At 43.0% G+C, this 25640-nt stretch overlaps 1 protein-coding gene across 1 annotated transcript in view; it reads left to right on the forward strand.

The window, feature by feature from the left end:
- SLC35D2 (solute carrier family 35 member D2) overlaps positions 1-24305 on the forward strand; it is a 106390-nt gene extending 82085 nt beyond the window's left edge. Inside the window, exons 11-12 of the mRNA XM_040355473.1 lie at positions 8016-8098; positions 23515-24305. Of these exons, the coding sequence (XP_040211407.1) occupies positions 8016-8098; positions 23515-23665 (234 nt within the window). The 3' untranslated portion in view covers positions 23666-24305. The remainder of the gene's footprint in view (positions 1-8015; positions 8099-23514) is intronic.
- The last annotated feature ends 1335 nt before the right edge of the window (positions 24306-25640 follow it).

Here is a 25640-nt window from a genome sequence, read left to right on the forward strand (position 1 = left end):
GTCAGGTTTTTGACATATGTATTTCATTGCAGATATTTCCCTTCACTTCCTGCCTCACAGAGGTACCTGAAAGTGAAGTAAATCTACTCTTAGACAATTGTCACTGGAACAAGTGTCTCCATTAGATTTACCCTTTTATTCCTGTTCTGGTGACAACTCAATTTTTTTTTCTTCACTTGAGTCCCAGCAACAATGGTCACTAGGACAAGGATAGTGTGACTCTCCCAAATGGACACAGTGGGGGTTATTTACAAAAGGCAAATCCACTTTGCACTACAAGTGCACTTGAAAGTACACTGAAAGTGCACTTTCAAGTGCATTAGCTGTAGATCTGAGGCGGACATGCAAGGAAAATAAAAAACAGCATTTTTGCTTGCACGTTATTGGATGATAAAATCAGCAGAGCTTCCCCTAATTTCAGAGCTTTCCCTCAGATCTACAGCGATCTACATCGACTGCACTTACAAGTGCACTTGTAGTGCAGAGTGGATTTCCCTTTAGTAAATCAACCCCACAGACGGCTATCAAAAGCATACTGGGGCTATAACCCTTTCACACACACATACACATCTAAAACTAACAAAACATTTTTGCATTTAAATACACTTTAATGAAACCCTGCAACTTGCACTTATCCTCTGTTAAGGCTTTTTCTTTGAGTTTTTTTCCCTGGCCTAACCTGCAGATAGAAGACCTACACGCACTGGCCACTTTATTAGGTACACCTGTTCAATTGCTTGGTAACACACATTGCTAATCAGCCAATCACATGGCAGCAACGCAATGCATTTAGGCATCTAAAAAATATATATAAATCGCGCTACCCCCTAACCATGTGATAATCTTAGTGAAAAGAACTAAATACACCAAAACATTAAAAATTACCAAAAAAATCAAACAGTGGTAACAAATATATATGACTAATGACATATAATAATGTGACTCTTAATATGTCCAGTATTAAAAAACATCTCGTGCCAGTTAATAAATATAAATTAAAGTGACCAACATTTTTTATTATTGACAAATAAATAAGTAGAAAGAATTACTGAACTAAAAATTATTTGACAAAATATAGTCCATAAATATATTAGATGATTTGTCAAAATTTCTGAACACCAGTGCTCTGTGTCGAAATCCAAAATCTAAAGAATAAACGTGACCAAAAAAAAAAAAGAGTGATGATCCTCCACCAATCAATATAAATGGCTCCTTTCCAGCTTACCAGGATCCCTTATGACAGGGGATCATTAAAAGCATGTAGTTAAGGTTCTCACTCCAGCCACGCAGCTCAGACAATTACAGCCTTAAAGCTATAAATCTCATCCAATATTGGTTGTGGATCACCAGCATATAACCCGACATGCAAGAGACAACAATGGCTCCACATAGCGCATTAACCACTTGCTTACTGGGCACTTAAACACCCCTCCTGCCCAGAGCAATTTTCAGCTTTCAGCGCTCTCACACTTTGAATGACAATTACTCAGTCATGCAACACTGTACCCAAATGATTTTTTTGTCCTTTTTTTCCCACAAATAGAGCTTTCTTTTGGTGGTATTTGATCACCTCTTGGTTTTGTATTTTTTGCGCTATTAATGAAAAAAGACCGAAAATTTTGAAAAAATATGTTTTTTTCTTAGTTTCTGTGAATTTTTTTTGCAAATTATTAATATTTCTTGATAGATTTTGGCCACAATTTATACTGCTACATGTCTTTGATAAAAATAGCCCAAAATTTTTGGAAATTATTTGGTCTGTGTGAAAGTTTTAGAGTCTACAAGCTATAGTGCAAATAATACAAAATTATCACATCTGATCACACCTGATGTATTGAAGGCCTATCTTAATTCTTGAGACCCTAACAAGCCAGGAAAGTACAAATGCCCCCCAAATAACCCCTTTTTGGAAAGTAGACATTCCAACGTATTTATTAAGAGGCATGGTGAGTTATTTGAAGTTGTATTTTTTTCCCACAATACTTTGCAAAATTAAGATTTTTATTTTTTATTAAAAAAAATTCTCAAAATTGTCATTGTATTAGCTTATTTCTCTTACATGGCATGTGCATACCAAAAATGACACCCCAAAATACATTCTGCTACTCCTCCTGAGTAGAACGATACCCCATGTGTGAGACTTTTTCACTGCCTGGCCACATACAGAGCCCCAATATGCAGGGAGCGCCATCAGGGGTTCTAGGAGCATAAATTGCACATCTAACTAGTTGACTACCTATTACACTTTTGAAGGCCCTGGAACACCAGGACAATGGAATTACCCACAAAATGACCCCATTTTGGAAAGCCAACACCCCAACGTATAATCTATGAGGCATAATGAGTCTTTTGAATGGTTCATTTTTTTCCAGAAGTTTTTGGAAAATGTGGGGAAAAAATGAAAACGCATTTTTTTTACACAAAGTTGTCCATTGATAAGATATTTTCAACACATAGCATGTACATAGCTAAAATGACACCCCAAAATACATTCTGCTACTCCTCCTGAGTACAACGATACCACATGTGTGAGACTTCTACACAGCCTGAGATCCAACATGCAAGGAACACCGTCAGGTGTTCCGGAGACACATAGCATGCACATACCAAGAATTACACCCCAAAATACATTATGCTGAGCAAAGCGTATACAAAAGATTACCTGTGGTAATAGTAGCGCAGTTCTACACAGCAGGATAGCACTGGTCCAGGCAGCAGGCAGGGACTTGGTCAGCAACGTCCAGGCAGGGATACTGTCCCGTCAGGGTTAGTGCAGGTGGTCAGTTCATGCAACAGGCAGAGGCATGATGGCATAGGTCCTACAGGCAGCAGGCAGAAGTAGGGCCTCGTTCTGGACAGAAGGGGGACAGGGGTAGAGGCTTCTCCCACCCAAATCTCTTTGAAGCCTCCGGGCAACCAGACCCTAATCTAGCATGAGAAAACAAAAAAAATGTTTTCTTCATCCAGAAAAACTTTTCTGGAGCCCCTCACATATGTGAGACCCCTGTGTTGAATCCCACTAGTCCAGTAGCAGGGTACAAGATCAGTCCAGGAGGCAGGCAAAAGGCATGGTCAAACAGTCCGAGGTCAGTTCCAGATCAGGCAGAGGCATTACAGAATCGTTAGGCAGAAGAATGGTCGAAAAAACAGTCCAGGGTCAGTTCCAGATCAGGCAGAGGTATTACAGAATCGTTAGGCAGAATCATGGTCAAAAAACAAGCCGAGGTCAGTTCCAGATCAGGTAGAGGTATTACAAAATCGTTAGGCAGAATCGTGGTCAAAAAACAAGCCGGGGTCAGTTACAGAGCAGGCAGTGGCATAAGGGGTGTGAAGGTGTGTAAAGGCAGGAACGGAGGATTAATACTTTAGTTTGGTGTGGTAACGGCGAAAACAGTCAGTTACACAGAGGCCTGGTTGGGAAGGACAATCCACACAATGGAAAGATGTGTCTCGTCTGACTCCATCACTGGCGCATACCTTGCATTTTTTTTGACGTCGTCGGCCTGTTTCTGTGGGAGGGATTTTATCGGGAAAATGACGCTCGGCGAGACGACTTAAAACATCAGATCGGATGGTTTGGGGTGGGCCGTTCGGGAAAATAAGGGCAGTGATAAGGTCCTCTTGGTAGCCAAGGAAGTGTTTGGGGTTTTGGGTGGAGTTGCTGTAAATTACAAAGGAATTATATATGGCCAATTGAAAAAAATAAATGGCAACTTTTTTGTACCAATGGTACGTTCTTCTTGTAGCAAGATAGGGTTCAAGCATCTGGTCATTGAAGTCGACCCCCCCATAAACAAATTATAGTCCTGGATGCAAGTGGGCTTTCGGATGGTGGTGCCACGCCTTCTGCGGGTTTCAACGACGGTATCATTATGGATGTAAGATAGCATGTACACGTCTCTTCTGTCCTTCCACTTCACCGCCAGAACCGAATTGTTACGCAACCTTGCTGATTCTCCTCCTTTCAGCTTTGTATTCACCAGGCTTTGAGGAAAGCCTTTCCTGTTGTTTCGGATGGTGCCACAAGCCGGGGTCTGCTTCCGGTGCAGGTTGTGGAACAGGGGAAGAGAGGTGTAGAAATTATCTACGTATAGATGATAGCCTTTTTCCAATAGGGGGTTAATGAGTTCCCAAACAATTTTGCCACTTGATCCCAAGTAGTCTGGGCAATTAGGGGGATTGAGCTGGGTGTCCTTGCCTTCGTATACTCTGTAGGCATACAGGTATCCTGTGACTCGGTCACACAATTTGTAGACCTTCACACCATAGCGGGCTCTTTTGCTTGGTATGAATTGTTTTATTTGAAGCCTGCCACTAAATTTAACAAGCGACTCATCCACACAGATGTGTTGGTCCGGGGTATATAATTGGGGGAATTTTTCTGAAAAATAATTCAGTAAGGGCCGAATTTTGAAAAGTCTGTCATGTTCTGGATGATTTCGGGGATGGCTCTGGGTATTGTCGTTGAAATGTAGGAATCTCATTATGGCAAAGAATCGGGCTCTGGGTATTACGCTGGAGAAGATGGGCATGTGGTAGATCAGGTTTTTGGACCAAAAGGCACGGTAAGTGTTTTTTGGGTTGAGTCCCATACAAAATGTTAGGCCTAAAAAAAAATTCAACTCCTCCACCGTAAGGTCTCTCCACTGGAAGGGACGGGTATGACGTGGGATTATTTTAAATAAATTGCTGTGCAAATAGGTTGCACTGGGCCACAACTCCGGATAGCATGTCCTCTGTAAACATGAGGTTAAAATAATTGATTGGTGAAAAATTCTCTGTGTCCACTTGGATTCCTGGCTGGGCCGTGAAAGGGGGAATGTTGGCTTCTCCTGAATTAGGAGGAAGCCACAAGGGGTTCTGAAGGGCATATGGAAGGCTAGCATGGGTCCTGGAAGTTTGTTGCCGAGGCACTGCGGTGCTGGCGGATGGCCCTGCAGTGCTGGCGGATGGCCCTGCAGTGCTGGCGGATGGCACTGCAGTGCTGGCGGATGGCACTGCGGTGCTGGTGGATGGCACTGCCTCCTCACTAGAACGCCTTCGTTTAGCCGGCCGGCTATCTTCCTCCTCTGAGTCACTCAGTGTTCCGCTACTGAGGGCGGGCTCATAATTGACGTCCAACTCAGAATTTGAATTTGAAAGGGACTCTGAATGAGAGAGCTCCCCGTTGCTCTCGTCGGGGGCAGAAATGATTTGGAATGCCTCCTGAAGGGAATAGGACCTTTTGGACATGGTTGCTGATGCAACTGCACAGGTGTGTGCTAAGCCTTCACTGATGGGCACTGATGAGGTGGAGAAGATCGGCACTGATGAGGTGGAGCAGATGGGCACTGATTGGCGGAGCAGATGGGCACTGATGAGACGGCACAGATGTGCACTGATAATGCTGCACAGATGTGCACTTATAATGCTGCACAGATGGGCACTGATTGGCACAGGTGGGCACTGAGGTGGCACTGATGTGGCGGCACAGGTGGGCACTGATGTGGCGGCACAGGTGGGCACTGATGTGGCGGAACAGGTGGGCACTGATTGGCAGCACAGGTAGGCACTGATAATGCTGCACAGATGTGCACTAATAATGCTGAACAGATGTGCACTGATAATGCTGCACAAATGGGCACTGATTGGCACAGGTGGGCACTGATGTGGCGGCACAGGTGGGCACTGATGTGGCGGCACAGGTGGGCACTGATGTGGCGGCACAGGTGGGCACTGATGTGGCGGCACAGGTGGGCACTGATTGGCGGCACAGATGTGCACTGATTGGCGGCACAGGTAGGAACTGATTTGGCGGCACAGGTGGGCACTGATGTGGCGGCACAGGTGGGCACTGATGTGGCGGCACAGATGTGCACTGATTGGCGGCACAGGTAGGAACTGATTGGCGGCACAGGTAGGAACTGATTGGCGGCACAGGTGGGCACTGATGTGGCGGCACAGGTGGGCACTGATGTGGCGGCACAGGTGGGCACTGATTGGCGGCACAGGTGGGAACTGATTGGCGGCACAGGTAGCAACTGATTGGCGGCACAGGTGGGCACTGATTGGCGGCACAGGTGGGCACTGATTGGCACTGATGAGGTGGCAAAGGGATGGCACTGTATGTTCTTCAACACGGATGGCACTGGGATGGCACTGGGATGGGCACTGGGATGGGCACTGGGATGGGCACTGTTAAGACTTTCCACAGTAAATGACAGTAATCACAGACCTTCTCTCTCCTCACACGTGCTGTCTGTGTGAGGAGGGAGAGGCAGCAATGAGAGATGATCTCATATGTTTACATTTGAGATCATCTCTCATTGGCCACACAGATCGCATCGCAAACGGCTACTCTAATTGGCCGTTTGCGGCGATCTGTAATTGGCTGTGTCCAGGGGACACGGCCAACACAGAATTTCCCCGCAGCGCGCTCGGGAGCTGGCGCGGGGAACGAGCAAAGAGGAGGACGTCAAATGACGTCCTCTTGGATTTTGAGGTCCGCGCTGAAGCCGTCATTCGGCTATAGCGCGGGCCGGAAGAGGTTAAACATATAAAAGGTTTATTAAAAGAATTAATGTTGCACTTACAAATGTTGCAGAAAAATAGGCCTTAAATCTGGTGTGCCGGCCGGTACACAAAATCCAGACACCCGTCCTGCTGGGGGATTGTTTGGAGCTTGAGGTGACGTCAGTGCGCCGCCCCCCGCCCCACGTCCGTTTCGTAAAAAAAACGTACTTCTTCCAGGGGCCCCTGTTGACTACATGCTTTTAATGATCCCCTGTCAAAAGGGATCCTGGGTAGGCCTCGTACACACGACCGAGTTTCTCGGCAAAAACCAGCAAGAAGCTTGCTGGTTTTTTTTTTTTTTGCCGAGGAAACCGGTCGTGTGTACACTTTTCGACGAGAAAACCGTCGACCCAAAAAGAAAGCATGTCTTCTTTTTCCTCGATGGGAATGGGAAAATTTGGCTCGCCGAGATCCTCGGCGGCTTCACAAGGAACTCGACGAGCAAAACTATGTGTTTCGCCCGTCAGGTTCCTTGGACGTGTGTACGAGGCTTAAGCTGGTAAGGAGCCATTTCTATTGATTGGTGGAGGATCATCACTCTTTTTTTTTTTTTTTTTTTTTTTGTACATGTTTATCCTTTAGATTTTGGATTTCGGCACAGAGCACTGGTGTTCAGCAATTTTGACAAATCATCTGATATATTTTGTCAAATAATTTTTAGTTTAATAATTCTTTCTACTTATTTATTTGTCAATAATACAATTTGTTGGTCACTTTATAATTTAATTTATATTTATTAACTGGCATGAGATGTTTTATACTACTGGACATATTAAGAGTCACATTATTATATGTCATTAGTCATATATATTTTTTACCACTGTTTGATTTTTTTGGTGTATTTAGTTCTTTTCACTAAGATTATCACATGGTTAGGGGGTAGCGCGATTTATATATTTTTTTTATTTTGTTTCCTGTACCAATTGTTTACATGCTAATTCGCAGCTTCTATATTGAACATATTGTAACTTTGTTACAGGTGTTCATTTATTTATATAGGTGTGCCAGCTAAGCTTTTGCCGTTTAGCAGGTTTAAAGTGTCATTTGGGTTGATTTACTAAAGGCGAATAGACTGTGCACTTTGCAAGTGCAGTTGTTCCAAGGCATAGTAAATGAGGTGAAACTCCTCTTTGTTATATACCCAATCACATGCAAGGAAATGGGGAAATAAACACATTTTTGCTTGCACATGATTGGATGATGAAAATAAGCAAAAAAAATAAATAAATAAATAAATAAATAAATAAATAAGCAGAGCTCATTTACAAAAGAAAAAGTTCATATCAAAAACCACACTTGAAAAAAATCAAAACACAGCAGCTCCGTCACCTGGATGGATAGACAGGAGTATTCCAGTGATGTGCAATAAAATAAGTGGTAGGACCAGTATACCCTGGAACAACTGCACTTGCTAATGTTAATTTTACATTTTCCTCTTTTCTTTTTCTTTTTTTTACCCTTAGAATGTATCTGTCGCCTACATCGGGATTTTTGTCGGTGGAGATTACAGTTTCTCCTGGTTAAATTTTTTAGGTTTAAATATTTGGTAAGTACACATTAAAACATTTTTACATTAACATTAGAATTTCTAAATATTGGATATTGCAGCGCTGGACAAGTCCCCAAAAGGCATATAGCACATAGTATAAAACATTTTGTAGCTGTTGCCGATATTGCCTTTTCTGCTGTTGTCAATTGGAATACTTACCAAGCTTTTTAAGCCCTGGTTCACACTGGTGCGTTTTGACATGCGATTTGACATGTCAAATCGGCGGCATTTTCCAGCAATTGCCGGCAATGGCACTGTCCTAATCAGAGCAACGCCGCATCTGCGACGCTGCACCGATTTCAAAAAGTAGTTTCTGTACAGATGTCTCTGTAATCGCGGCTGAAATCGGGACTGACAAGCGGGAGTGAAATCGTGTGCGAGTTCAGCTTCATTTCCGCAGCCCAATGTGAACCTGGGCTAAACGATAGACATGATTTTACAAGGGGAAAGGAGGAGGGATGCCGAACTTCCAGCTGATCTCGCCATAGTAAAAGCCAGGTACCCGCTGGAGAAAGCCTCTTGAGGGGGAGGGGGGAGGGGGCAAGCAGTAGTGTCAGGATGCCCACTAACACACAGCTCCTTTCTCTATCTGCAAAGTAGAGAGTGTCCTGACCCTCCTGCTCACCCCCTCCCCCCTCAAGAGGCTTTTTCCACACCAGGGAGAAATCCTTGCATTACTGTGTGGAGTTACAGACAGAAGAACAGGAAGTGAGGATTTCTCAGAAGTAATAAGGACATTTAAAAGCAAAATGGAAGGATGAGGTAAGTGAAGGAGGACTGCACTAAGGTAAAGGAAGCTATTTAGGGGAATTTACCTTTACAACCCCTTTAAGCATTCTAGTTTGTTTTGGATAGAGCAGAGAGGGTTAGAACCAATGTATGTGACCTTACTAGGGAGATATACCTTTATGATGAGACATTTCCTCAACAGGGACACAGCCAAAACACATTTTGTGTAGGGGAAGAAAAGGAGCTTTTACTGTTATCCATGCCTTCCTGTCCCGGTGCAAACTGCATGTCCTATTTCTGGTAAGGGTGTTTCAGAGACAAAAATTGAAGAAAAACCTTGCCAATGGAGTCATATAGAGGAAAAATCCCAGAGAAATTTATATTGCAATCTTTTTATTCAAGTCTGTATTGTTTTTTGTTTAAAAAATAAAAAATTAGAACCATAGCCCCTCAAAAAGGGGATTAGTTAAAAAATTGGTACTAATAGAAATCCAGATATCACCACAGAAGTAGAATATAATATTATCAGGTACAAAAGCAGACTTTATTTATATCTGTAATAACGATCCCACAAAATTTTAACCCTTCTCCACTCTACCCATAAAAATAAAAACATGTTAGAGAGAGGTTTATTAGTGAAGCAATAGTACATTTGACAACCCAGAACATTTGACAACCCAGAACATTTGACAACCCAGAGCATCAACAATTGTTGTCAGTAGAGAAATATAGAAGTTGCCACTGTTAAAGCGGAGGTTCACCCTAAATATGAAGTTCGTCTGACTCATAGCAGCAGCATAAATATATGTGCAATCCATCGTTTTTTTTTCCCGTAGGTCAATGTTTACCTTTCTAATCGTGGATTCAATGTGGCTTCCGGGGTTAATTCCCCGCGGGAGTGGGTGTGTCATTAGATTGTGGCTGTGCGCAATGTCTCCTGGGAGTGATGTGTTGAGACCCCCAGGAGACGATCTATAATGTAATCCCACGTTATCTCGCGGGTCACGTGACTCGGCAAGCGGGTCATGTGACGAGGGCGGATACTAAGTCGCCATTTTAAGTAAGGGAACACAGGTGTCCTCGTCCTGTGTAAATTCAGTCTGTACCTGAAAGAAGCAGCATTGTTTTTTTTTTATAGCAGCAATCTAATACACTAACAACGGGGCGTGTAGCTTACACGACGTCACTCGTTAATATGGTAATGTGGATGTGTTGACGGTGCTGCTCGCCATCAACACAGCGCATGCGCGAGATTATGCGGTTCATCATGGGAGGCTCGCATTACTGCATCCAGGAAGTTATTGCTTGTGGGGTTCACAATGCCCACAAGCAAGATGGAGAACGCCTGGATGTTATTTTAAAAGTTCTTCTTTAGGGCAGAAAACGAGGCAATACGATTTGAATCGGCTATCAAGTGAGTGTGAATTTATAATATGTTTTACTGTGCATTGAACCTAACAGCTAAAAATTGTTAAACCGCGGGGGGCTTTAAGTTTCCTTCAAGGTATCAAAATGAATGGAATCTGTATTTCCTCCCTTAATGGAATATGTGGACATTTTAACTGAATGTTTTTGACATATAAACCAGTGGTGGATTGGTGTCTGCATTCCTAGTTTTCAAAAACAAAGTAGATTAGATTTGAAGAATCTATTTTCATCATTTTTTATCCTTTTATGGCATTAACATTCATCAATATGTTTACATCTTATGTAAAAACAATTCTAACACTGGACATTTCACAAAACTTGGCAGCAGAATGGTAACAGTTTCATAGCCCATTGCTGAGTGCTGATATACATCTTAGAAACTGCTACTCGGTAGCTTACATTGTCTGGCTTGTTTGTTTAATTATAAGAAATGTATTTATCACAAAATGGAAAGTACTGTTATTAAAACTGACATAACTGAAATTTCTGTTAAAGGGGTTGTAAAGGTTTGTTTTTTATTTTCTAAATAGGTTCCTTTAAGCTAGTGCATTGTTGGTTCACTTACCTTTTCCTTCAATTTCCCTTCTAAATGTTTTTTTTCTTTATCTGAAATTTTCACTTCCTGTTCCCCCTCAGTAAGCTTTCCACCATCATCCGAGCCGTTGTGGCTGGGGGTTAGTCAGCGTGCTCGCCCCCTCCCTTGGGACTACATCCCTGCGGGGAGATGCTGTGTTCAAAGCTTATTTAATAGAGGTGAAGAAAGGTAGGTTATTTTTTGCACACCATCCAAATCAATAACTACAGTTAACAAAGGTAGATTTTAAAGTGGTAATAATCCCAAAAGCAAGCATTTATTATATTGCATCTGACAAATTCTTGGGTGTGGTGGCTGCATTCATTTTTTTATCCTTTCTTTTCACCTAGTTATCCAACCAGTAAGTAAGTTTCTGCTTAAATTTTTTTAACTGGAGTTGAACTTCAGTTTGTTAGTGTATCTAATTCTGCTGGTTCATCTAACACCCCCTCCCCCTAGTGTAACAAGGCTGCTGTCCAAAAAGGTGCCCCTGTGCTTCTTCACTTCACTTCTTCAGTTTAGGCACTCTAATAAGTGAGGTGTGTTGCTGGCAGAATCACCAGGTGATAAAAGAAGGAAAGAGCCCCAAAAAAGCCTAAAAAAAATCAAACTAATGCAGCCACCACATCTAATGATTTGTAAGCTGTAATATATTACATGTTTGATTTTGGGTTTAACCGTGCTCATCCATGCTAATCCCATACCTCATCCATTCCACATCTTTGCCTCATCTTTGCCTCATCCGTGCCTCATCCGTGCTCATTCGTGTTCATCAATGCTAATCCCATACCTCATCCTTTTCACATCCTTGCCTCATCTATGCCACATCCGTGCCCATCCATGCCTCATTCATGCCACATCAGTGCTCAACCGTGCCCATCCATGCCAATCTGTGCCTCATCATTACTCATCTGTGCCAATCCGTGCCCATCCATGCCTCATCCATTACTCATCTGTGCCCATCCATGCCTCATCCGTGTCCATCCATGCCTCATCCATGCCAATCTGTGCACATCCATGCCTCATCTGTGCCCATCTGTGCCTCATCCATGCCCATACATGCTTTATCCATTACTCATCTGTGCACATCCATGCCACATCTGTGCCTCATACATGCTAATTCGTGCCCATCCATGCCTCATCCATTACTCATCTGTGCACGTCCACGCCTCATCCGTGCCCATCCATGCCACATCCAAGCCTCATCCACAGTGCCGATCCTGACCTCCCTGGGGCCCTAAGCAAAACTCGGAATGATGGGCGCGGTTTAATGGGCGGGGTTAAGCATAATATCGGGTGTGGCTTAAAAAGGCGTGACTCATAGGCGTGACTCAAAGGGGTGTGGTTAGAGTCTGAGATGAACGATGGATGGAGGGAGAAACAAAGGAAGAAAGAGAGTGAGAGAGGAAGTAAAAAAAGAGGGATGGAGGGACAGCAGGCCCAGATCCTACACCGTAATAGAAATATGTGTATTCCAGAAAGTTTAACAATCAGCAGATAAAGATACTCCAAACACCGGTTGTTATGGTGTCAGGATGATTGAAGCACATTATTACTATTATAATATAAAATTCCCCAGCCAGCGGAGTGCTTCCTTACATCTCAGGGGCTAGATTCAGATAGGTTACGCGCAGGGCTTTTTTTCAGGGGGAACTTGGGGGAACTCAGTTCCACCACCTCTGGCTCAGACCCTTTGATGCCCGCTCACCACAATCACTTGTAAACACAGAAGTCTGCTTTCTATGTTTACAAGTGACAGCTCTGCACTTTGTGTGTAACCCCCTGAGCTCTACAATCTGTATGTAATGCAATCCTGGTATTTTATGCCCCTTTAAGACCCTTCTACTGTTTGTGAAATTTGAATGGGGTCGTGGTTGGGTTCCTGCACCTATTTTTTGAGAAAGGAAGCTCTGGTTACGTGGATCTAAAGATCTGATTTACGATCCGCCGGCGCAAGTTTTTGAGGCAAGTGCTGTATTCAGAAAGCACTTGCCTCTAAAGTGGCGGCGGCGTATCGTAAATCCCCCGGCGGAATTAAAATTCCGACGGCTATGGGGCGTGTAGAATTTAAATCAGGCACGTCCCCGCGCATGCGCTGTCCGCTAAATTTCCCAGCGTGCATTGCTCCAAATGACGTCGCTAGGACATCATTGGTTTCAACGTGAACGTAAATTACGTCCATCCGTATTCGCAACCGACTTACGCAAACGACGTAAAAAATTAAAAATTTGACCCAGGAACGATGGCCATACTTAACATAGGATACGCTGCATATAGCAGGGGTAACTATACGCCGGAAAAAGCCGAACGCAAACGACGTAAAAAAAAAAAGGCCGGGCGGTCGTTCGTTTCTGAATCGGCGTAACTCCTCATTTGCATATTCGTCGCGTATACAAATGGAAGCGCCACCTAGCGGCCAGCGTGAAATTGCAGCCTAAGATCTGACGGTGTAAGTCTCTTACACCTGGCGGATCTTAGGGAGATCTATGCGTAACTGATTCTATGAATCAGTCGCATAGATACGACGGACGGAACTCAGAGATACGACGGCGTATCAGGAGATACGCCGTCGTATCCTTACATCTCAGGCGTCCCCAGCCAGCGGAGTGCTTCCTTGCTTCTCAGGAGTCACTATCCCCAGCCAGCGGAGTGCTTCCTTACTTCTCAGGCGTCCCCAGCCAGCGGAGTGCTTCCTTGCTTCTCAGGAGTCACTATCCCCAGCCAGCGGAGTGCTTCCTTACATTTCAGGCGTCCCCAGCCAGCGGAGTGCTTCCTTACATCTCAGGAGTCACTATCCCCAGCCAGCGGAGTGCTTCCTTACATCTCAGGAGTCACTATCCCCAGCCAGCGGAGTGCTTTCTTACATCTCAGGAGTCACTATCCCCAGCCAGCAGAGTGCCTCCTTACATCTCAGGTGTCCCCAGCCAGCAAAGTGCTTCCTTACATGTCAGGTGTCCCCAGCCAGCGGAGTGCTTCCTTATGTAGCACTACCCCCGAAGGAGCTGCTGGTTTGTTTTGGTTGGGAATCCCTGAGCGTTCTCAAACTGTTCTTTTCATCCTCTTCAAAGAGACTACAAATAATGGGAACACATATCTCTCGTCCTGGACCCATCCCTGGTGTCCTGCTTTTTATATGTATCTATATATATTTATACAATGTGGGGTAGATTCAGGTAGATTGGCTTACTTTTTCTGCGGGCGTAGCGTATCTCAGATACGCTACGCTGCTGTAACTTAGTGAGGCAGGTTCTGTATTCACCAAGAACCTGCGCCCTAAGTTACGGCGGCATAGTGTAAATCTGCCGGCGTAAGCGCGCCAAATTCAAATTGTGAAGAGGTGGGCGTGTTTTATGCAAATAAAACATGACCCCACGTAAATGAAGTTTTTGACTAACGGCGCATTCGCCATCCGTGAAAGTAACCCAGTGTGCATGCTCCAAATTAACCCGCAAAAAGCCAATGCTTTTGACGTGAATTACGCACAGCCCCATTCACGGACGACTTACGCAAACGATGTCAATTTTTTTTAAATTTGGCGCGGGAACGACGTCCATACTTAACATAGGATACGCCTCATATAGCAGGGGTAACTTTACGCCGGAAAAAGCCTAACGTAAACGACGTAAAAAAATGCACCGGGCGGATGTACGTTTCTGAATCTGCGTATCTACCTAATTTGCATATTCCTCACGTAAATCGTCGGAAGCGCCACCTAGCGGCCAGCGTAAATATACAACTAAGATACGACAGCGTAAGAGACTTACGCAGGTCGGATCTTAGTCAAATCTATGCGTAACTGATTCTATGAATCAGGCGCATAGATACGACGCCGCACACTCAGAGATACGACGGCGTATATGAAGATACGCCGTCGTATCTCCTACCTGAATCTGACCCTGTATGTTTTAGGACTTTGTAAATAATGCTGCTATTAAACTTGCATGAATGGTGTTAAATATACACATAGAAATATGCAACCTAACAGTTTATTTCCATTACAAAGGGGTATTTGTAAAGCTTTGAAATGGTTCAAGAAACCAAAATGTGTGACTACTTTGAAGTTTGTGTGCAGATGGAAACTTTTGAAACTAACATTTGTTTCACATTTTAGGATAGTCCTTAATATAAAACACAATTGAATGATATAAGCCCATGCCTAGGATACAGTGATTAGCGAGAACAAGATCAGTTATGCGGCTGTTGTTTTGTATTGTTAGTTTCTTTGCAGGAGACATCTCTAAATTACATTAACATCGTCATCATGGACTGCAGTGAATTATCTTGGAGCAGTTCAGATTGGGACACTAAACCTTTTAGCTCTAGCCATCCAATGAACTCTTTCAGGCCTCGTACACACGATAGGTTAACCAGAGGACAACGGTCTGATGGACCGTTTTCATCGGTCAAAACCGATCGTGTGTGGGCGCCATAGGTTATTTAACCATCGGTTAAAAAAAGCCAACTTGCTTTAAATTTAACAGATGGATTCTTAACCGATAGGTCAAAACCGATCGTTAGTAGGCACGACCATCGGTTTTAAAATCCACTCATGCTCAGAATCAAGTCGACGCATGCTTGGAAGCATTGAACTTCGTTTTTTTCAGCACGTCGTTGTGTTTTGCTTCACCGCGTTCTGACACGATCGGTTATTTAATCGATGGTGTGTGGGCGCGACAGACCATCAGTCAGCTTCATCGGTTAACCGATGACAACGGTCCTCCAGACCGTTCTCATCGGATGGACTGATCGTGTGTATAAGGCTCCGGTGATCATCGGTTGTCAGTTGTAAATTGACACACCTATACAAGACTATCACTATCACTTATTAAAGTGGAGGTTCACCCAAAAAACATTACATTCAGCCGAGTTGTCCTAATGACAATTGGCTGTTTTTTTTTCTTTTCTTTTCCGTACATACCTTATTTTCACCGCCGCTTCCGAGTATGTCTTCTGCGGGACTGGGCGTTTCTATCTGATTGACAGGCTTCCGACCGTCGCATACTACGCGTCACGAGAGAAGCTGAACGTTGGTGCGCAGGCACAGTATAGAGCCGCACCGACGTTCGGCTTCTTTCGGCAACTCGTGAAGCGCTGTATGCGACGGTTGGAAGCCTGTCAATCAGATAGGAACGGCCAGGAAGACATACCCGGAAGCAGCAGTGAAATACGGTATGTACGAAAAAAAAACAAAAAAACAGCCGATTGTCATTAGGACATCTTGGCTGAGTGTAATGTTAAAAATTTATTTTTGGGTGAACCCCCGCTTTAAGTAGCCTCCCACCACTCAAATTATTTATTAAAATACATTATTTGATGTTTATGCATTTAGCCTGCAATGTAGAAAAGTGCATAGGAGCACATACGATGTGCACAAGTCTTTAATGGGACTGGAGGGGTAAAAGTGTCTGGGTAAAAATGCCAGGGGTAAAACGTATAACATGTCTGTTATTTAAACAAAAATAACTAAAAAAATTTACCTTTACTTTCATTTTCAAGAAGGGGGAAAAAAGGAATTTTTAAAGTGTTTTTTTGTTTTTTTTATATCTATACACAAATGTTTTGCCTTTCATTTCTATTTTAAACAGAATGGGTTGTTTTACAAGGTGATCGTTTACAATCACTTTAAACTACACTGCATTTTAACACCACAAGCCAAATATAATAAATATTAATATAATATTATAATAAATACATTTTTAATATTCAGATCAAACTTACCCATAACATAATTTGCCTAGGCCTGGAAACCAGGAAGTAACTGAAGAAATGTAACTGAATGTAAATGAAGTTTACAGCAAGTAAATATTATATTCTTTCCTACCTGATTAATAATGCTAGCACAATGAGGATTGGAAATTGTCAATGTTGATTGAGGGAGTGAAATTCTACTTTTAAGTTCCTCCTGCCCGTGTTTATTTGCCACTGTTGCATCAAACCCAAAGCAAGAGTTTCCCCTGTATGGATCTTTGTCAGCACAATCTGTATACACCAAAACATCCAGCCTCCTACCTAGATATGAGGAACTTTGGGTCAGCTTAGACCTGCAGACTTTTCCAACACACGCTGCTTGCAGTCTCTGTCTCTAAAACTGGCCATACATGGAATACATTTCAGCTGGTTCCTGATAAACTGGCTGAAATTTGCTCAGTGGGTGGCCCTGTTGGCATCCTCCTGCCCTACGTTCTTCATTTGAAAAATTAAAGGAGAAGGGCAGAAAATTGACAGCTGAATAGTTCCTGCAGCTAATCAAAACCAGGCAATGTTTTGAAAGCTGGGGGCGCAGGTCATTATAATACCATAGCTGTAGACAGGGGATTCACCCATCCATACTGTGTAGCGTGGGTAGAGGAATCTGTTAAAACACATTTTTTGTTCAGACCAAAGGCTTAACATAGCTTGCTCATCCTGCAAAAAACATACATTATGCCCTAGTTGTTTGTCACTACTGGTTAAATTCTATTCTATTGACAATAAGTCAAGCATCAAATCTCTTGTACCTCCTAGCCTTTACCCTTATACAGTTCCTATATGGTTTGTTATATTATCATGTTTGGTGACACCATATTGTAGTGTCAGCATTTAATTGCTCTTGTACACATGATTGATCTGCATAGAAAAAAGAGATGTAATTTAAAGTGATTGTAAAGCTTTTTTTTTTTTCAAATAACAAACATGTTATACTTGGCCCCAATCCTTCTCTTCTGGTCCCCCCGTGGCGCTCATGGCTCCTCCCCTTCTCCAGTGACTCCACGGAGAGCCGCATTCCATGGGGGCACTCATTCGGGCGCGCTCCCGAGTCCTACTGCTGGGTCCATTGATACAGACAGCTGGACTCTGCCCTGCCCACCTCCTCCCGTGTCACTGGATTTGATTGACAGCAGCGGGAGCCAATGGTTCTATCAATCTATCCCATGAGGACCCGAGAGAGCAGATGGAACTGCTGTGCTCAACCCCATCACTGGAACGATTGGGTTCAGGTAAGCTGCAGCACAAACAGTTTTTCACCTTAAAGCGGGGGTTCACCCTATAAACAAAAACAATTTTTTTTTTTCTTCTAGCATAAAATGAGGCATTGTAGCGAGAGCTACAGTATGCCTGTCTTGATTTTTTTATCCCCGTACTCACAGTGCAATTCTACATTGAAGATTCCATCTCCCCACGGGGAATGGGCGTTCCTATCCAGACGGAGGATGATTGACGAGACCTACTCCGGCTGTCTTCGGGGAGCGTGACGTGCCAGAGCCGGCCGTCAATCATCCTCCGTCTGGATAGGAACGCCCATTCCCCGCGGGGAGACGGAATCTTCAATGTTGGATTGCACTGTGAGTACGGGGATAAAAAAATCAAGACAGGCATACTGTAGCTCGCTAAAAGCTGATTGATTACTATACACAGCTGAACCAGATTCTGTGTGCAGTAGTTTTAGTAAATCTCCCCCTATGCTTTTTTTTCCCCCCGAACATTGGTCTACTTCTTCAGGCGATTTCTAGGAGGTTATTTATGAAATTGCTCAAACAAATATTTTTATGCAGATGATTTACATTCATGTGTCAATGTTGCCAATCCATGGTTTCTTTATTCACATGAAAGCGTTAGCAAAGTTTACTAAAAAAAGAAACCCTGGAAAGTAAAGGCATAATGTGCTAGTATGCATTTACTACCACTTTAACACTGTATACTGAATAAGTCGTCTAAAAGGGCTTTTCAATGTAGATGCACAAAACAAATCTCTAGAGTTGTGGAGTGTGGCAGGGGACTATAAAGGGACCATATGCCCCAGTGATGCTCCCACCTAAATGCTATACAGAATTCCCCAAAATATATTGAAGCAGTTGCCAAGCAGTTCAACATGTGTGACAATTGGATAGAGGCTTTTACTGTGAGGGGGCCACGGAGAGTAAAAGATGCAGGGAGGAAAAGAAAGGAAGGAAGGAAGGAAGGAGGGAAGGAGGGAAGGATGCCAGGGATACCCAAGGCAGAGCCCTAGGGCTGTGATGTCTACAATAGTACATAACTTCCCACTGGGTCCATTATTTAAAGAACTTGTGCGTACTGAGGAGGATGCTGATAAGCTTTTCATAAATGGAAAAAGTGTCTGTACGCCGGCAGATATTTGTAAAAGAAACAAACTTGTTTCCAAGCTCTTGCCATAATTTGTTTCCCTGCCAGTAGAACTTACATTGCCAATTCCATTCCTTCCTAATTGCAGGATCCTGCAGACTCCCAGTACTCTGTCTGCCTGTACTTCCGATATCGGCAGGCAGTTACTGAATTGCAGGAAAAATCTATGAACTATAAAAAGACTCACCAGCACCCTCGCAGTTCATTGAGAACTATGCAACACATCAGCCATGGAGGCCAACAGTACTTGTTATTCATTCATTTACAGAACTCTGTGGATTAATGACATATGGGCAGGGCACTGCTCGGCTGCGCTGTTTTTAAATCGCTAGCGTGTGCAGGGAGGAGAGGATCCTTGCCTGCTGCCTTGGGAGAGGGGGGTTGGTGGAAGAGGAGAGGGGGGTTGGTGGAAGAGGAGGTAGGAGCTGAAACATGTTGCATGAAGGGACTTTCCTCTAGGAGACTTCACCTGTGCCGGTAACCTGGGGCTGCCACAGTTAGGTTCAGTTAGGAACAGAATGTTATTACATGTTGCCAAGTTTACAGTAAACACTGATTCAATTGCTCAGAGCCTGGTCTAAAGTTATTCAAAGGGGTGCATGTGAGTTTTAGGCATACTACTAAAGAACTTGGGTCTGCAACCCACACTAAGAGGTATGTGTAAAATCACTACAGCAAAGGTTCGTGAGTACTGTATCTGCAAGGAAAACAGCAACCTGGTAGGTGACAGGTTCTCCGGCAGCGAGGGTCGGTGCTTGGACTCCCTCCCTAGCACTGGACAGAAGGATGGTTCTAGGAGGTGGGTAGGGAGAGGAGATGGGTGTGACCTGGGGGTGTGGTGAGTTCCTGTTACTATTCTCTGAGGAACAAAATGCCCCTGCGTGTATGAATTAATAGGTATAACTCCTGTGATATTTTTCATTATTCACAAAATTTAGTATAAGTGAAAAATTCAAGTGCTTTTGGTTTAAATTTTGTTATTCCCACTTATTCATTATTATTTAATTTGAAGCAATACTTTAACAATAGCAGAATAACTTTGGTTGCAGCAGTGCACGTCTTATGTTGCCAAGTAGAGTTTACCAACTCTGTGATTTCTCTGTTTGAATTGCAGTATGTGTGTGTATACTCTTGTTTTCTGTAGTAATAGTTGAAGGATAAAGATCTGGCAGTGCATAATGAGCACCAAGGGAATAAAGTATCATAACAGCTTCCCCAAAAGGGGAAGCTCTGCTTGCTAGCACTCCCCCTCCACTGCTATATTGGGCACTTTTTTGGGGGGAGCATATTTTAACTTATCACTTATCACCACTTCTGGATAAGATTGCGGATCGGCAATCTACGACATTTCCGGCCATCCTCTTTTCCCCCTGCTGCCTTCTGGAACACACACAGGTCCCAGAAGATAGCAGGACCATTCAGAAAGCGCAGCATAACTCGTGTTTGTGTAGTAGGAAACTGGCTGTGAAACCTGAAGGCTTCACAGCCGGTTTCGCTTACTTACAATGCAGCACATGCGCCCGAAGCCGATTGAGGAATCGGATCAGGGTGCCAACGCGTAAGTGTCCTTATATTGAAAGTCAGCAGCTACAATATTTCTAGCTGCTGACTTTTTTATTTTTTTTATTTTTACACACTGGAGTTCCTCTTAAATGTGTAAAGTGCTCCCCTTTGGTCTGTTAAATATACCATTGAGTGTATTTAAATATATCTGTTTTAGGTACAAGAAATATCAAATGGTCCTCCTCCCAAAAATCCAGCACTGTCCTGTGCGCTCTGCAGTATTATCCCAAGCAGTCTTACTAAACCTGGATAGGTTACCTCTATGAGCTACAGAACATCTTCCCCTATGTTATTTAGGTGAGAATAGGGGAGTTGTTCTCCATTCCTAACACAACTCTTATCCTAGAGTGACATTGCTGCTTTCCATTAACACAGTACAGTGAAAGAGCTTTTTTACTCTAGGGCAGGAAGTGTGCTACTGGCAGGATCATCAGGTGAATATAAGGAGAAGGTGCAGCTGACACATCTAGGGACTGGAAAGCCACAATGTATTGCATGTTTTTGTTCACAGTTAAAGATTTCTAAGCAGATTATTTGCGAAAGACAAATCCACTTTGCACTACAAGTGCAAAGTGCACTTGAAATTGCACTAAAAGGGGCAGATCCACATACATCTGCGGCGGCCGCAGCATATGTAAGATACGCTAAGCCGCTGTAACTTACTTTGCTTTTCTTTGAATCCTCAACGAATCTGCGCCATAAGTTACGGCGGCGTAGCGTATCTCTTGCGGCGTAAGGGCGCAGAATTCAAATTCGGCGAGTAGGGGGCGTGTTTCATTTAAATGAAGCACGTCCCCGCGCCGAACGAACTGCACATGCGCCGTCCGTAAAAACTCCCAGGGTGCATTGCTCCAAATGACGTTGCAAGGACGTCATTGTTTTCGACATGAACGTAAATGGCGTCCATCCCCATTCACGGACGACTTACGCAAACAACGTAAAATTTTCAAAATTATACGCGGGAACGACGGCCATACTTAACATTGAGTACGCCACCATATAGCAGCTTTAACTATACGCCGGAAAAAGCCGAACGGAAACGACGTAAAAAAATGCGACGGCCGCTCGTACGTTCGTGGATCGTCGGAAATAGCTAATTTGCATACTCGACGCGGAATACGACTGAAACGCCACCTAGCGGCCGCCGGAAAATTGCATCTAAGATCCGACGGCGTACTAAGACGTACGCCTGTCGGATCTAACCCAGATGCCGTCGTATCTTGTTTTGTGGATACCAAAACATAGATACGACGCGCAAAATTTGAAATTACGCGGCCTATCAAGAGATACGCCGGTGTAATTTCTTTGAGGATCTGCCCCAAAGTGCGCTTGGAAGTGCAGACGCTGTAGATCCGAGGGGGACATGTAAGGAAAATAAAAAACAGCATTTTAGCCTGCATATGATTGGATAATAAAATCAACAGAGCTTCCCCTCCATTCAGATCTACCCCTCAGATTTTACAGCGACTGCAATTCCAAGTGCACTTTCAGTGCAATTTCAAGTGCACTTTGCACTAGTAGTGCAAAGTGGATTTGACTTTCGTAAATAACACCCCATGTGTTTTTAATTATGAAGATCCACAGGAGAATACATTTTCAGTCTTTTCTAGAGCTATTCCATAGTCATAGTAATATGACCATGGGCTGGGACTCTGAATTTCCATTATTTTGAGCCCATAGTTAGGGGATACTAACCATTGTCTGGAAACATGTTGTCCTGTATTTTAACAGCTTGCAGAAAAAATTTGGCTCATGATCATCATCATATTTATTTTCTTTTTATTCTACATAAGAAAAATATGTCAAGAACTGAGAACACTCTGTTAGTCTTAAGACGATTGCTGCTTTGAATTGCCACTTTGAGTTGTGTGAAATCATAGTACAAAAGGAATGCATGTTAAGTAGAATTGGACGAGACGCAATGTTTTATACAGAATTAATAATTTTGACCTATTACATTTATAATATTTATGACATTTAATACCAACAGAAAACATGTGCACAACAGACTAACAAATCCATCCAATTTAAAAGCAAAAAATGCCCCTAAAGTGTAGCAGTCATACAGATAAGTCTTCTCTGCACTAATCAATATGTCAGTATTCCAATTCTTAGAGGCTTTAGGGCACATTGTATAAAAAATATCCACCATGCTGTAAGAAACTTACGAGAAGAAAGAAATTGTAAGGGGTGTGTCCTGTATTCAACTGGCCACACACATTACAATTTAATTGTCCAATCACTGTTTGGTCTCTGTTATATTTACCAACTAATTTGGCTTTAAAGTTGAATTCAGGAATTCAGCTCCTTTGTAAAAAGTGAAGGTACACTATTAATTAAATCCAAGGAGATGCGTGACATCTCCTAGACTTATCTATATTATTTATATCTGACTTTTTTATTAGACTCAGCTATCGCTATATTGCCAGGAGCACAGCACCGATGTTTCAAGTCTAAGTATCTTCAACATTAGAGTCCATTTAGATGCTATGCCTGCCCCTCCCTTCCTCCTGCCCAATCACAGGAGCCTTTGTATTATGTGCACTCATTCACAAATTAAAAAATGCTTCTCTGAATGGGCAGCAGAGGGGAGGGGCAGGCATCACTGCTCTGTCTCCTCTCCTCTCTCACAGCCCTGAGTGTCAGTGTATGCTCCAGCAGAGCCATTAACTTGTCAGATATAAATAATAGAGATAAGTTCAGGAGATATCATGCAACTCCTTTGACTTAACTTATAGTGTGCCTTCACTTTTTACAAAGTGGTTGATTTCCTGGAAAAGTCTACCTAAAGAATCTATTCAATTTGTATGTAATCAACTAGACCCTCACACTACATAGTTATTGGAAATGTTCTACCCTAAATTTTGACTTGACATACTCTTCATCATGGGGATAGCTGAATTAAATGTCATTTTAGAGATGGTTACAGTCTTTAAAGAAAAATTGAGGCAACATCACAATCCATGTAAGTAATCCTATTATGTGCTTCCTGTTTCAGCATGGCAGGTGGAGTGGCATATTCTTTTGTAACCTTGTGGGCAACCCCCAAAACATCACAGAGCATTCAGAAGACTACTGCTTGGGAAGAAAACAAGAGAACTGCATCAGAAAATGGGGGATCACACATACACAGCCCTATTAGTATTTAAGACATTTCAGACTGCAAAACATATTGGATACTAGAATCCATAATTTCAATTGAAGCCATTTATAACATATTGGGCCTATGAAGAAGTTTTCTACCTTTTTATTATTGTTTTTATGAAAGAAGAGCCAAAGCTGGAGGTCACACGGTGAAGAACCTATGGTGTTTATATGAAGTATATGCCACTTCTCATTTTTATCTGCCAAAGGATAACCTGTTACCTGTTGCTGTGTGTGATGACCAGTAATGATTACTTTGCTTCTTACTCACCTTTTGACCAGAATATCAATATTAGTATTCAGAGTAACGTCTAAAATAGAACTGCTTAAGCTACCTGGTGCTAAGAAGAGCATTGTTAAATATTGGCTTCCACATTAACTTTTTTCCTAAACATGAAATCTCTTTGGTCTCTAGTAGACTATCCAGAGCATCACAAATGAACCCTTCTCTTCCAATGAGGAAATGCAAAACAGAAACTTGCTGAACTTCTATAAGTGTGCCTGAAGTAATTTTTATATTTTCTGACTGAGGATCTGGAGGTCTTTTTCAGACTTACAAGATGTAATGAACCATCTTTGCTGTGGATCCAAGAGGCATCACCTACAAACTTTCTTGTGTTGAATAAATGTTTACTAGATAATGTACTCTGATGCACTGTCAAATTAATATGTGACGGTGGTACAGCACTTTACATGCCCTGAATGGTACAAAGGAAATACATTTCTTACACAACAAATTTGATGACTGATTACTACCAAAGTACACGGGTTAGGAATAGCAATAGTTGGAGTGTTTCTTCAAAACCCTGGCTCAGGGATTCGACTTTGAAGACTATTCTCTCATGGAAAGAATTACACAAAACAGAATGGCCCAGATTCTCAAAGGGCTTACGACGGCGCAGCGCCATGTACGCCGTCGTAAGTCCTAATCTGGACCATCGTATCTATGCGACTGATTCTTAGAATCAGTTATGCATAGATATCCATTAGATCCGACAGGCGTAAGGCTCTTACGCCATCGGATATTAAATGCAATTTTTTTAATGCCCGCTAGGTGGCGTTTCCGTCGTTTTCCCAGTCGAGTATGCAAATTAGCTAGATTAGCTTCCCGAACGTACGCACGGCCGATGCAGTAAAGTTACAACGTTTACGTTAGGCTTTTCCCGGCGTAAAGTTGCTCCTGGGTATATGAGGCGCAACCAATGTTAAGTATGGCCGTCGTTCCCGCGTCGAAATTTATAAATTTACATCGTTTGCGTAAGTCATCCGTGAATGGGGCTGGACGCCATTTACGTTCACGTCAAAACCAATGACGTCCTTGCGACGTCATTTGGAGCAATGCACCCTGGGATATTTTACAGACGGCGCATGCGCAGTACGTTCGGCGCGGGAACGCGCTTCGTTTAAATTCTACACTCCCCCTACCCGCCTAATTTGAATTAGGCGGGCTTACGCCGGATGATTTACGATACGCCGCCGCAACTTTACACGCAAGTGCTTTGTGAATAAAGCACTTGTATGAAAAACTTGCGGCGCCGTAACGTAAATGAGATACGTTACGCCCGCCCAAATTTACTCCATTCTACGAGAATCTGGGCCAATGTTTTTAATAGTTTAATACTACTATCCTTATTAGGATCTGTAGCATTAAAAAATATACTCCAGGATATTTAAACAACAATTTCATAATTCTTTGTTGTTAAGGAATCTGACCCACCTGTTTTAAATTTTAGCATTGTCATTTTTGTCATGTAACAAAGCTGCAATTTTATTTATCTCCGCTGAAGTTGTCATTGCTAGATCATAGCAATCAATGGCAGCACTGATAACGAAGCTGCAATTTTATTTATCTCCGCTGAAGTTGTCATTGCTAGATCATAGCAATCAATGGCAGCACTGATATGCAAACAAGCTTTTTTTTTCTCTCCTGGGTGCCCATGCTCATCATTTTGGGTGTCAGAATGGAGAGCAGTAGGATAT

Source organism: Rana temporaria, chromosome 1, assembly GCF_905171775.1.
Source record: "Rana temporaria chromosome 1, aRanTem1.1, whole genome shotgun sequence".
Classification (NCBI taxonomy): domain Eukaryota; kingdom Metazoa; phylum Chordata; class Amphibia; order Anura; family Ranidae; genus Rana; species Rana temporaria.